Consider the following 13,146-nt stretch of genomic DNA (forward strand, 5'->3'; position numbering starts at 1 on the left):
CACAGAATGCAAAATGCCTTCACTACTAGGCAGCAGGACAGACAACAAGCTTCAAAGCAACAAGACAGTGTTTGCACTCAGAGCACTACATCCTGCAGAGATGGGACGCATGATGCCATGAACATACCCCACGAATGAAGGCGTATCTGAGTGGTCATGCCCAGAGACAGGCGCGGGCGCGTCTCACTCAGTCCTGTTTACTTTGATTGGCTGCAGCTCCCCAGCGTTCGGGGTGAAAGCGGTCTTTCCCCCACCACTGAAACCCTTTACCAGGAAGGGCAGAGGGCTCGGCCCGGGATCTTCTGCGCACAACGCATATCCTCTTCCTCTGAGCCATACCCACTCCCTTTTACCTCAATCCTCTGAAAGTGTGTGTTCAAGAATGTATCAACATAGCGACCAGTTCTTGGACACAAAATCCACATAATTAATAGCAGAGAGATTAACTGTGAACAAATAAGTAAGGGTCTCTAATAAATACCTCCCTGAAACAGGGAACGGAGGGAGTTAAAGCCTATTTCTAAGAGCAGAATCAGAATGCTGCCCTATCCAGACCCCGCTGCTATCGCCTAGCTCTCTGTTCATTTCAACAGGGCAAATTTCTGATGGATTAAGCACATAACTCCTGGTCATACAAAGAGTGCCGCCTCTGTTATGTAACTTGCAGAGATGGCCACGGTCTAACAGTGGGAAAATAGGATAAGGAGCTTTCATCTCTGAACACAATGGGAGTTTGCTCTCTCCAACGAAACTCCCTGCTGTCTGACCCCAGTGAATGTAATTACATTTCAAAACTACCTAATCTGAAAAAGCCTGAAGCTAACTGAAGTTTGCAATTAGTACAATACCTAACATCAGACTGAAAGTTGATGGACTGAAAAGTCATCTTTTTACAGCTTAAACTCTGTCCTCCAAAGCCAATCTAAACAGAAAATTAAATCACATAAAGACATTCAGATATCTGACTTTAGGATTTCTGTTCATGTCCAAATTGCTTGCCACATTCCAGGATCACAAGCGTTAATGGTACAAAAGGGAAAGAGCAGGGTAAGAAGAGAGAAGACATCGATTGTAAGGAAGATGGGCACAGCACAGCACAAAAACAGTTCAACAGAAATGCTGACTAATTTTTAATCCTTCATTATTTTATGTTTAAAGTTCATATCATGCTTTCAAAGCAATGAATCACAGACAAATGAAACAGAACTGAGCGTGGGGAGGCCACGGGCTGAGCTACGGGGCTTCCTGAATGCTCCTGGCCTCTCTACAGGGCACTGACACACTAGGCTGTCGATTCCTTCCACAAAGAGCAACTTAGGCTGGAAAAGAACAGATTTACTGCAGATTCAAATAGAGATTCAGCAGCTTATAGCTGTTATCATTACCTCACTGGACAGAATGAGTTTTCACAATACAATTGTATTTCAAGTGTCCCCTACATCACTACATTACTAATTAAACACCTCTTTCCAGCCACAATGAGAACTCTAGAAGCAGCATGATTAAGCAATAAAGAAGATGTCCCATATGCTTATTCTTAAAGAAAAAACCAGACACTTACATAATGTATGTTTTGCTTGTACACTTCACCCCGCCAATAGGAATTCTTCTCACAATAACAGACGAGTTCTTGGGAATGAGGGCATTATCGTCCGTGTATTCTAGAGGGAGGAGAGAATTAACCTGCTAAGCATCCACATTAAAAGGGGCCTCTTTATACGGAGTCCCTCCCCCAGCCCCATTCATGTGCTCCACAGTCAGCAAGGCGTTACTGGTGCAAACTGAAGCCAGTTTCCTCTTTTTATGAAATGATCAAGTTTTAATGGAAATGCTGTTCAAAACATGAAATATAGTATAGAAACCCAATACAACAAGAAACAATTCATTGTTCTGTGGTCTGTCAACAACAAAACAGGCATTTAGATAACACTCTCTGTATTTTACTTTATTGAACAAGTTTACAGGTGAGCAATCATTCCATAATAAAGATTTCATAGGATAGCTACCGGAGCAGAAATAACTTTTATGTAGTGAAAAATGTTTTAAAAGTCTGTTTTGGGAAGAAAAGAACTCTGTGCATACACAATGGTCTGGCATTCCACACTGAATGAAGATTCATCGTGCACATTTTGATGACAGCATGGGTTTTTTTCTTGCTGCCTTTAATGCAGATTTTTAGATGCAAGAAAAATATACTATTTAACCAGGCTCTGATGGAGTGTAGCATTTTCCCTGATGCTTTGCTCAGTGATTGATCAATGCTCGTTTTTATGTTTCTATTTGCACTGTATTTTAGAAAAATGTTGTAAGTTGCATTAAACATCCTGGTACAGATAGGCAGGACACAAATAAGCGCTGCAGATTTTTTTCGTTATAGCCTGTAGCTGTGTGTGATTATAGTTTGTATTTTGATTAATGTTATTAGTGGCCATGATGATCTTAATCAAAAGACAAAGTTTAAATATTTAATGTCTCTCGATCTGCAAAAAGATCTGTGCATTTTGAAAAGCATTCCAAGGAATGTTGGGATAGTAGCTATTGTGTAACAACTACTGGAAAAGTTGCTCTCTTCTCAGAAAGTTTCCATCTATTACTCTTCAGCTTGCTTTAGCCATGACTAACCAAAAAAAAAAGAAAGAAAGAAGCTTATTCTTTCCTTTGTCACATAGGTGCTCAGGGGCTTGTGCCCATGTCTCTCCACCATATTTTTCCATATGCTCCTAAGCAGGGCTCATTTCAAGGGGGAACACGCAGGAACGCAGGTCCCCAAAGAGGTCACCTGGCTCTCGGCCATTTTGGGCCCGTTTCAGCCTGGATTGGGCCTCTGATGGGTGGTGGATCAATCTCTCACTCAGCAGCAGCCAGATCCTGACCATTTTGGGCCCCTTTTCAGCCCCTTTTTGCCATTTTGGGCCCAATTCAGGCCCTGAATGGCCAGGATTGGATCCAAAACAGCCAGGATAGGTGATGCCAGGGGGCGTGGCATATGCAAATCAGTTATGCCAATGAACCACTCCCGGTGATGGAAAGGGACGAGGCATATGCTAACGAGTTATGCTAATGAGTTCCTCCAGCTCTTTTTCTACGAAATGACCCCTGCTCCTAAGACATTTTCCTGGATTAAGCTGTTCAAGAAGCTTTAACACACATATACGTATGTCCAGAATTTGAATGCTTCAGTTTTTCTATTAAGCTAACCTAAGTGCTTTAGAAAACATGATAATTCCCAATTGTAACTGGATGATTAGAGATCTACAGTCAGAACGGTTGCTTAAAATTGAACCTGCAAATACCATGTTAACATACTGACACTTAACCTTTAAATATTTTCTGTCCTCCTGAAACTAGTACACACTTTTCAAACTTGATCCATACTATAATAATCTTACTATATAATTGAGTAAGCATATTTCAGACAACTCACTTTATACCCTGCTGCACCACCAGAGGGCGCTGCCATGGAGGGAAGCCTAGGCAAGACAACATGTCCCTCCAGAAAACGTGGCATGGTGGGAAGCCCAGGCCGGGAGCAGGTGGCAATGCTCGCCTCCCGCCTTCACCCGGCTGGTATTAGGAGTGAGGCAGGTGGCAATGCCTACCTCCCGCCTTCACCCAGCTGGTATTAGGAGCAGAGCAGGTGGCAATGCCCTCCCCTGCCTTAACCCAGCTGTTATTAGGACCAGAGCAGGTGGAATTTCCCCTCCCTTTACACAGCTGTTATTAGGAGTAGAGCAGGTGGCATGCTGCCTTCAACCTTAATCCAGCTAGTATTAGGAACAGAGCACTTGGCAATGCCCACCCGCCTTCATCCAGCTGGGATCAGAAGCAGAGCAGGTGACAATGCCTGCACCCCACCTTAACCCAGCTGGTATTATGAGTGGAGCAGGTGGCAATGCCCTCCCCCTGCCTTAACCCAGCTGCTATTAGGAGAGGAGCAGATGGCAATGCCCTCCCCCTGGCTAAACACACCTGGTAATAGGAGCTGAGTAGGTGGTAATGCCCACCCCCCCTTCAGCCATCTGGAATCCGGAGCGGAGCAGGTGGCAATGTCCACACACTCCCGCCTTAACCCAGCTGGTATAAGTATCAGAGCAGGTGGCATTGCCCTCTCCCCGCCTTAACCGCGGCTGGTATTAGGAGCGGTATACAAAGCAGAGCAACCCCCATGTCAATACTGAATTCTCAAAAGTAGAAACCTCTACAAGTGAAGGAAAACCCAATCAAAAATTACTGTAAAGCTAAATGAATACGTTTTTTTCTACACAGAATTAATTGAATTCACTTGGTTAATTATTTTTGTTCATTGAGTAAAGCAATGCTTGTTGATTCTGTGTAGAAAAAATGTATTCATTTAGCTTTACAATAATTTTTTATTGGGTTTTCCTTCACTTGTAGAGGTTTCTACTTTTGAGAATTAGGTATTAGGAGCGGAGAAGGTGGCAGTGTCCACCCCCTGGTATTAGGAACAGAGTAGGTGGAAACTCCCAGCTGGAATCAGGAGTGGAGTATGTGGCAATGCCCACCCACCCCCTTCAGCCACCTGGAATCCAATGCCCACCTCGCACCTTCACCTGGCTGGGATCAGGCGCAGAGCAGGAGGCAATGACCTTCCTCTCTTCACCCAGACGGGATAAGGAGCAATGCCCGCCCTCTTCAACCTACTGGAATAAGCCCCTGAGCAAGCGGCAATGCCCACTGGTTAGTCTTAAAGGTGCTACTGGGCTCTTTGCTATTTTGCTACTGCAGACTAACATAGCTAACTCCTCTGGGTCTACACTCAGAGCAGTGAACAAGTCAGTTTTATTATTTACTAGACTTGCATAGCTGCACCCAGGTTTAAAAGGAGGTTTCGGACCTTGAAAAGGCTTGTGAAGCACCAAGCTTTCCCCAGGAACACAGTCATGACCTGCAATGCCTTGACAGCCTTTGTAAACGGCTCTCAGCTTGAACAGAGTGATGCAAATTAATACTCTCTCCACTACTGAAAGAGCAGATACAGACAATGGCAGGAAGGGGCACCAATCACACCAAACACTTGCAGCTCTTCTTTGCAAAAGAGAAAAATATACACTGCAAAGCCAAGACGCTAAAAGAGAACAGCAAAAATTCCCAGTACTTGACACAGACTGCTCTCGTCTCGTATCTGCTAGCAACAAATTGCATTAAGACTAAGAGCCATGTAATGCCATATGAGCAGACCAACGACTATGACCCTGTTGACTAACAGGCATTGACCCAATTGCCTAACCTCACAGTGACAAACCTAGTCTACGTTAATGAGGACTGGGTTTAGGATGGATCCTTTTTGCCAGTTAGTTCTGCCCCTTCAACACACATTCTCCTACAGGATTATTTTTTCCCTCTAGAAATCTCACAACAAGTTATTTAGTCCCTCTATGCCCTGGCTGCTAGGAAAATAAGGGCGAATGTGGTAGCCAGGAGAGTAAACACCTGACATAGATTAGAAACTGTTCGATTTTAATGTTGTTTAATGTTTATATTTTAGGTAAATGCATTTTAAAGTGATTTTATTTATATCTATGTAACTATATCTGTATTCTCGTATCTTTTTGCTGTTTTTCAATGAATGATTTTAGATTGTGAAGGCCTATGGCCACATACAATAAATTTGCATCGCTTACACTGAAGTTATTTAGTCTGTTCATTAATCTTGAGGCAAAGCTTGAGAAATAAACCTTAGGTGCCACATCTCTTGCCTTTGACTTGCGATGAATAACTAACTACGCAAAGCAAACCATTTCCCCTCCCACCAGAATGTTCCTGTACTAGATCTAAGCGGCATGTTTTAAACTTCTGGTAGTGATAACATTATTTTAAAAAAGACACGTACTCAGCAAGGCCAACCTAATTGTTAAATAGTAGCATAAAAGTTCAAATAAAACCAGCCCTCTGAGCTCATACTTTAAATTCTGGCAGTGTCAAAATCTCTCCAAATGATGCCACGGCCTTACAGAATTGGTACCCCAGCTCTACAAGGCGGTTGACATGAACACTTATATGGAAGAGGGAGAGCTTTGCCGAGTATCCTCTAGTCCAACATGATACATGGGCACAGTTGCAAAATCAGAAATAACAAGTCTACGGCAACAGCACGGGGTCTGCCATACGGACACTACTCTGAGCGGGCATTAATCTGTCTAGAAGAGCAGGATATAAGCGCAGTTATCATTGTAAGTCCAATGAGGTTTTACATATGCCTATAAGTCCAATGTTATTTTTATATGTTTATAAAAAAGTAAGCCACTATGGCTGTTATCAATGGCATAACCACTTAAGCGCTATCTGAAAATGCGGAACTGCCAGAAGGCAGGAATGAAGAGCTTGAGATGGCTCATGATTTGACTATGTGATTTACTGAGTTCCTACTCTAATACATCTGTTAGTGAACATTACTACAGACACCATTTTGCGCAAATCAGACCACTGGCCTGAGACTGTCTAGTACACTGGTGTTCACACTGTGGGCCACAGCCCAGAAGTGGATCACCTACTCATGACAAACGGGCCATGAGGAATAGCAGGTGCTCAGAGAGGAGGTTAAATGCTAAATCTGAGCTTACCTCTGCATAATGTACAGACAGTGGGTCCCAAAAAAGACAGTAAGTTTAGAAACGGGCCCTACTTCAAAATTTTTGAGAACTTTTGGTCTAGCAGGCCTTAAACACAGAGAGCTGCAACAGACAAACCTAATGAATTGGGCTACACCTGACCCAAATGTGAACAAGCAGAAGCCTTGACACTTTTGTTGGGGGTCTTTGAGTGCATAGCCATCTGGTAAGTTCATTGACATGAACTTGAAGAGAAGCCTTGTGACATCTTCATTATTAAGAAGCTTACCGTGACATTCTTTTTTGACTTACAACCCACGCCACCAAACAAGCAAAAGTGTTCCTGTACAGTATCTCACACTGGAATTACTCCTTTGAACTATTTCTTTTGAACAAGAGAGATGTTCAGGTTAGCCTAGGAGGCACCTCTTGCCTTTCCGTGTCTCTTGAACTCAGCCCTACTTCATGCAGCTACACCATAACAGCTTATGCCACAATAAATCTTAAGTGATCCAAGACTGTTTCTACTGCAATGGACTATTAGAGCGGAACTCAGCCCACACACATTGACCATCTCCTGCTGGGAAAGGAGGGGCATTCCAGTTCACCCCAATCTTGCCATGGAGCATTATTTTGCGAAACAGAGAACAGTGCCACAACTCATCACTAACTGCACCGACTCAACATGCTGAGTGGTCCTCATCAGATCTTGGCCATGAACTCACCAAACCATCTTACAAATATAAGTGTGCATCAAGAACCTTGCAGCCCCAACCTCCTGCCTGCCTGCCCGCCCAGCCCTCCCACCGATACTTCCGGGCAGGGGCTTGCTCTGAGGCTTACATAACTCTAGGGACTCTGATGGGGGAGGGAGCAACTCCGCTCCCCCCAACACCTCCTCTCCACACCACTCGGATCAGCTGCAGGCTGCCCTGAGCCACGATCCACGCCGATTCCAGCTCTTGGGAATGGGCTTCTATTGGAAGAACTGCTCCGTTTGTCTTGCACTGTCCCACAGGGCCTTCCGCTCACACGGCTGCTGCTTGTACTGAATCCCGATCACTGCAAGGGGATGTGGTTTCATGCCAAGGCTACTATCACGCTCACGTCTGAACATGCTTCCTACGCTGTCCTAGGCCCGTGATGTTTGGGGAAACAGCTACGCAAGTGTTCCAGCGATTTACTGACCACAAGCCACGCCGGCCCAAACAGACAGAAGTCCGATGGCACCGAGGAGACGAGCCAGGCAAGCTTCGAGGGGCCTCGCCTGGGCACGGGCACGCCCGCAGGAGGCAGAGAAGCCGGGGGAGGCCCCTGAGAAGGGAGCCCACCCGCGCTGGCGGCAGCCCGGAGTCGCGAGCGCCGGAACACCGCCGCGCTCCCTCCCCCGCCGGCGCCGCGGAACCTCTCCGGGGCCCCGAGGCACGCAGCGCTCCTGCCCGCCGCCCCCCGCCCCACAGGAACGACCGTGTCCCCGGCGGCGGGCCGGGGTCGAGCCCCGACGGAGCCCCTCGGCTGCAGGGAAGGGACGGCCCGCGCCCGCCCGCCCGCCCGCGGCGCACCTTCTTTGGTCTGGGCGTTGGTGATCTGGAGGTCGCAGTCGGCCGCCTTGAGCTTCTCGCGGCCCATGATCTGCCGCTTGAGGTCGCAGAGCGAGATGTGGAGCCCGTCGAAGGTGACCGTGTCATAGTTGAGCTTGGAGGAGAACTTGTAGTGCACGCACGACATCCTCCCGCCGGCCGGGCCGGCCTCGCCTCGCCTCGCCTGGCCTCGCCCCCCGCTCACAGGCCGCGCCGCCCCGCCATGGCCCGCGCCGGCAGACGGAGAGGCGGCGGCAGAGGCGGCTCCCTCAGGCCCGCCGGGCCTCCATCATGGCGGCGGCGCCGCCTCCGGCCCCGGCCTCCTGCCTGCTTTCCTCCCGCTCGCTCGCTCTGGCCGGCCTCGCTCTGCGCAGGGCGCGCCGCCGCCGCCGCCGCCGCTCCCTCGAGGGCCTGCCTGCCTGCCTGCCTGCCGGCCTTCCGTCGGGCTGGGCCGGGCCGGGGCCGCGGAGGGGAACGGCCGCCGTCTCCGCCACACCACGAAGCGCGAGCCAGCCGCCGCCGCCGCCACTGCGCATGCGTCACAGTGCGCCACCGTCCGCCTCACGTGACCCAGCGCATTATGACAAAGGCGGCGGAGAGGCCGCTCTTCCGGCCGCCCCGCCCCGCCCACGTGACGCCTCTGGGGCCCCGCCCCCTGGCCAGGCCACGAACCGACGTCGACGCGCAGGGGAGGGGCACGTGCCCCCCGCCCTTCCGGGCTCCGCTCTGGCCGCGGCGCTCGCTCGCCGGTGGCTGTTGGCGGTGGGGCCCTTGGTGGCTTCCCGCGGCCGCAGGCTCCGCTGTGCCTTTTTGTTATCTGTAACGGTTTTTGCCACTTCCAAGACTAAAGAAGTTATCGCGCCACAAGACTGTGTTGTTTTGATGACAGAGGTGCATAGTAATGCCCTGCCGGCAATTACTCTTACTTATTATTGCAATTATTGTACATGGGTAACAATGCAAAAAACACCAGACACGGTACAGCAATGCAGAAGTGGAACTATGAAAGTCGAGAAAAAATGTGAGAGAAGCGTGTTATGTGCCGTCAAGTCGCCTCCGACCTCTGGCCTCCCTATGAATGAAAGTCCTCCAAAACGTCTTATCAACAGACCTGCTCAGATCCTGCAAACTGGAGGACGGGGCTTCTTTATTGAGTCAAGTCAACTCGTTTTAGGCCTTCCTCTTTTCCTAGCATTATTGACTTTTCCTGAGAATCTGGTCTTCTCATGATGTGACCAAAGTACCATAGCCTCAGTTTTGTCAGTTTAGCTTCTAGGGAGAATTCAGGCTTGATTTGATTAGTATGCAGTTATTTGTCTTTTTGGCTGTCCATGATGGTATCTGCAAATCTCTCCTCCAGCACCACATTTCAAATTGATCAATTTTCTTCCTGTCAGCTTTCTTCACCATCCAACTTCCACATCCATACATGCCAATGGGGAATACTATAGTTTGGATTATCTTAATTTTGGTTCCCAGAATTATTTTTAAGCATCTTCTCTAGCTCCCTCACAGCTGCTCTTCCAAGTCTCAATCTTCTTCTGATTTCCCCGTTGCAGTCTCCCTGTTGGTTTGATGATTGAGCCAAGGAATAGAAAATCTTGGACAATTTCAAATTCCTCATTGTCAACTTTAAACTTGTGTAACTCCTCAATTGTCATTACTTTTGTCTTGTTCAGATGTAATCCTGCTTTGGCACTTTCTCCTTTAACCATCAGTAGTTGTTTCAAGTCTTCACTATTTTCTGCCAGTAACGTGGTGTCATCTGCATATCTCAAATTGTTAGTGTTCCTCCGGTCAGTTTTCACTCCACCTTCTTCTAGACCTAATCCAGCTTTCCTTATGATATACTCTGCATAGAGGTTGAACAGGTAGGGAGATAATATGCATCCTTGTCTGACACCTTTGCCAATTGGAAACCATTCTGTTTCCCCATACTCAGTACTGAGAGTAGCCTTTTGCCTAGAGTACAAGTTGCGCATCAAAACTCTGGCAAATTGGGGGCCTTTCCTCCCACGGGTAGACCCTGCTCTGCCTACCCCTCCCTTTTCGCCTCTGGCCAGGCACCTGGAGGGGCTGTCTCCCTTCCCTGTCTCTGGGTATTCGCTGCCACCACTGTCCCTGTATGGGGTCCTGGTCAGGCGGGACAGCCTCCTAACCCCCCTCCTCTGCTAGTGGGCCCAAGCGGTTGGGGGACTATGTGGAACAGAAGAGCTTTCCTCCGTCACCAATTCCAAAACTCATTTATTGAACTGTTAACTGTATACAGGTAAATAAACAGTGAACTGAAGGACTAATAAACCCTAAACAGAAACCCCTACTCTCTCTCCCTCGTGCCCTAATGAGATGCTGTGTAGGGCAGGCCGGATCCTTTGATCCCTGGGGTTACACTAGATCTCCCCCTCCCCTCAGAGCCGTCTCTCCCTCCCTCCCCTCTCCAGCCACCAACTGGCCACTTCCGACTCCCCTCCACCAACTGACTCGCTCTCCCTCCAATCACATTCCACTCCAGAACTGGCCCCTCCCCTCTGCAGCCCATAGAAAGGGAACTCCACAAACAGAATGACGTTTCTCCACAAAAACAAATCAGATGTTGTGGCTACCCCCATTTCTTTTAAGACTTTCCATAGCTTTTCATGATCCACACAATCTACAGCAAAGCTATAAAACAGGCTGATTTTCTTCTGAAATTCCCTGGTATGTTCCATTAGCCATTGTAAATTTGCAATGTGATCTCTAGTTCCTCTTCCTTTTCTGAATCCAACTTGAACATACGCCATTTCTCATATATGATAAGAGTCTTTGCTGTAGAGTTTTGAGCATCGCCTTGCTAGCATGGGAAGTTAACGCAATTGTCCGATAGTTGTTGCACTCTTTGGCATCCCCCTTTTTTGGAATTGGAATGTAGACTGAGAATTTCCAGTCGGTGGGCCATGGTTTTGTTTTCCATATTTGTTGACAGATTCTTGTTAAGATTCTGATGGACTCCATTTCTGTAGCTTGAAATAGCTCTACTTGTATTCCATCTACTCCAGGTCCTTTGTTTCTCCCAGTTACTTTGAGTGCATCTTTTACTTCACTTTCTAGGATTTCTGGTTCTTCATCAAAAGATTCTTTGTTGAAAGTATCTGTCATCCTTCCATCTTTTTTGTATAGTTCTTCAGTATATTGTTTCCAACTTTCCTTTATTTTGTCTTTATCAGATACTGTATTTTCATGTTGATCTTTCAGCATCCCAAACCAGCATCCCAAATTCAGCATCCCAAACCATTGAATTTCCTTTTGATTTCTTGGATCTTTTGGAACAGATCTCTTCTTCGTTCTTTTGTTGTTGTTGTCTTCTGTTTCTTTGCACTGGTTATTATAATAGGTTTCTTTGTCTCTGCATGCAAGTTGCTGAAATGCTGCATTTAGAATTTTGACCCTATTTCTATCACCTTCTGCTTTTGCTTCTTGTCTATCTTTAGCAGTTTTAAGAGTTTCCTCAGTCATCCATTTAGGCTTCTCCTTTCTTTTGGCTACAGGAATAGTCTTTGCACATTCTTCCTTGATAATAATATCTCTGGTTTCAGCCCATAGTTCTGATTCTCCATCAATTAAACGTAGTATTGCAAATCTGTTCCTTACCTGGTCTTAAAATTCTTCAGGAATATTAATTAGATTGTATTTTGGCACTATGATTCTTTCAGCTGTATTCTAATTTTTTATATTAGCAGCTCATGATCTGTATCGCAATCAGCTCCTGGTCGTGTTTTAGTAGAGAGAACAGAGCTTCTCCATCTCTGCTTCCAATTATGTAATCTATTTGGTTCCTGTATTGGTCACCCAGTTATTTTCACATATACAATCGTCTTTTCGGTTGCCCTGAAGCATGTGTTAGCAATGAACAGGTCGTTGGCTTCACAAAATTCTATGAGTTGCTCTCCTGCTTCATTTTGTGATCCTAGTCCAAATTTTCCAACTATGTTTGATTATGCTTTATTTCCTACTTTTGCATTCCAGTCATCTATGATTATCAGCATATCTTGTTTAGGTGTATGATCAATTTCTTCTTGGACACTTGTGTAGAAATTTTCTCTTTCTTCCTCCTCAGCAACTGTAGTTGGAGCATAAACTTGAATGATAGTTATGTTAACAGACTTTCCCTGAAGTCTGATTGATATTACTCAGTCAGACGTTGCGTTGTAGCTCTTGACAGCTTGTGCTATGTCTCGCCTCACTATTAGAGCAACACCGTTTCTTTTGAGTTCATTTCTGCAGTAAAACACTGATTTTCTGACTGAAAATGTCCTGAGTCGGTCCACATTAGTTCACTCACACCCAGGACTGCAATGTTTAAATGTTCCATTTCTTGTTTTACGATTTCTAGCTTACCTGTTTTCATACTTCTCACATTCCATGTTCCTATTATTACGTGTGTCACACAGCTTTGTACGTTCCTTTTGCATCTATTCATGTCCACAACTGGATGTCCTTTTGGCTTTAATCCAGTCCCATCATTAAGAATAGCGCTATTCGTACTTGTCCTTGGCTCTTCCCCAGTGCCATCCGACCTGGGGGTCCTGTCTTCCAACACTGTATCTTTTTTCATTTTGGATTTCTCATCATAGGGTGTTCAAGGTAAAAGATTAGCAGAAGTGGTTTACCATTGCCTTCTTCCGCTTCACAATACTAACCAGGGTTAGTTGAAGTGACACTGCTGTTGTCTGTGAAAGATCCTCCACCAGTGTCACCTTCCTGTACTGCTGCCGCCCAGTAGCTGACCTTCAAGGGTTCCTCCGCTCCCATCGCCACTGGAATATTCAGTGCACTTCTGGTGACCTGACCGTTGACTCCTGAAGGGGGTGGAGGCATCTTAGTCTGGAGTCTCGGCCTTGACCGTTCCGCCTTGAGTGACACTTCCAGGAGTTTAGACTCTTGACCAAGCCTGTGCTCCTGACGGTGTTGCTCCCAGCTTCATTGACACACTCAAACCCCCTCACCGCGTTAAGGTGTGT

The 13,146-nt window shown here is 46.7% G+C and overlaps 1 protein-coding gene across 1 annotated transcript in view; it reads right to left on the reverse strand.

Annotated features, from left to right (window-relative positions):
• The window catches only part of RBBP6 (RB binding protein 6, ubiquitin ligase), a 33,860-nt gene extending 25,198 nt beyond the window's left edge, over nt 1-8,662 (reverse strand). The window contains exons 1-2 of the mRNA XM_054992370.1: nt 8,132-8,662; nt 1,562-1,661 (exon numbers count right to left, since the gene is read on the reverse strand). Coding sequence (XP_054848345.1) covers nt 1,562-1,661; nt 8,132-8,297 — 266 coding nt within the window. The 5' untranslated portion in view covers nt 8,298-8,662. The remainder of the gene's footprint in view (nt 1-1,561; nt 1,662-8,131) is intronic.
• Nucleotides 8,663-13,146: the final 4,484 nt, after the last annotated feature.

Source organism: Eublepharis macularius, chromosome 12 (genome assembly GCF_028583425.1).
Source record: "Eublepharis macularius isolate TG4126 chromosome 12, MPM_Emac_v1.0, whole genome shotgun sequence".
NCBI classification, from domain to species: Eukaryota; Metazoa; Chordata; class Lepidosauria; order Squamata; family Eublepharidae; genus Eublepharis; species Eublepharis macularius.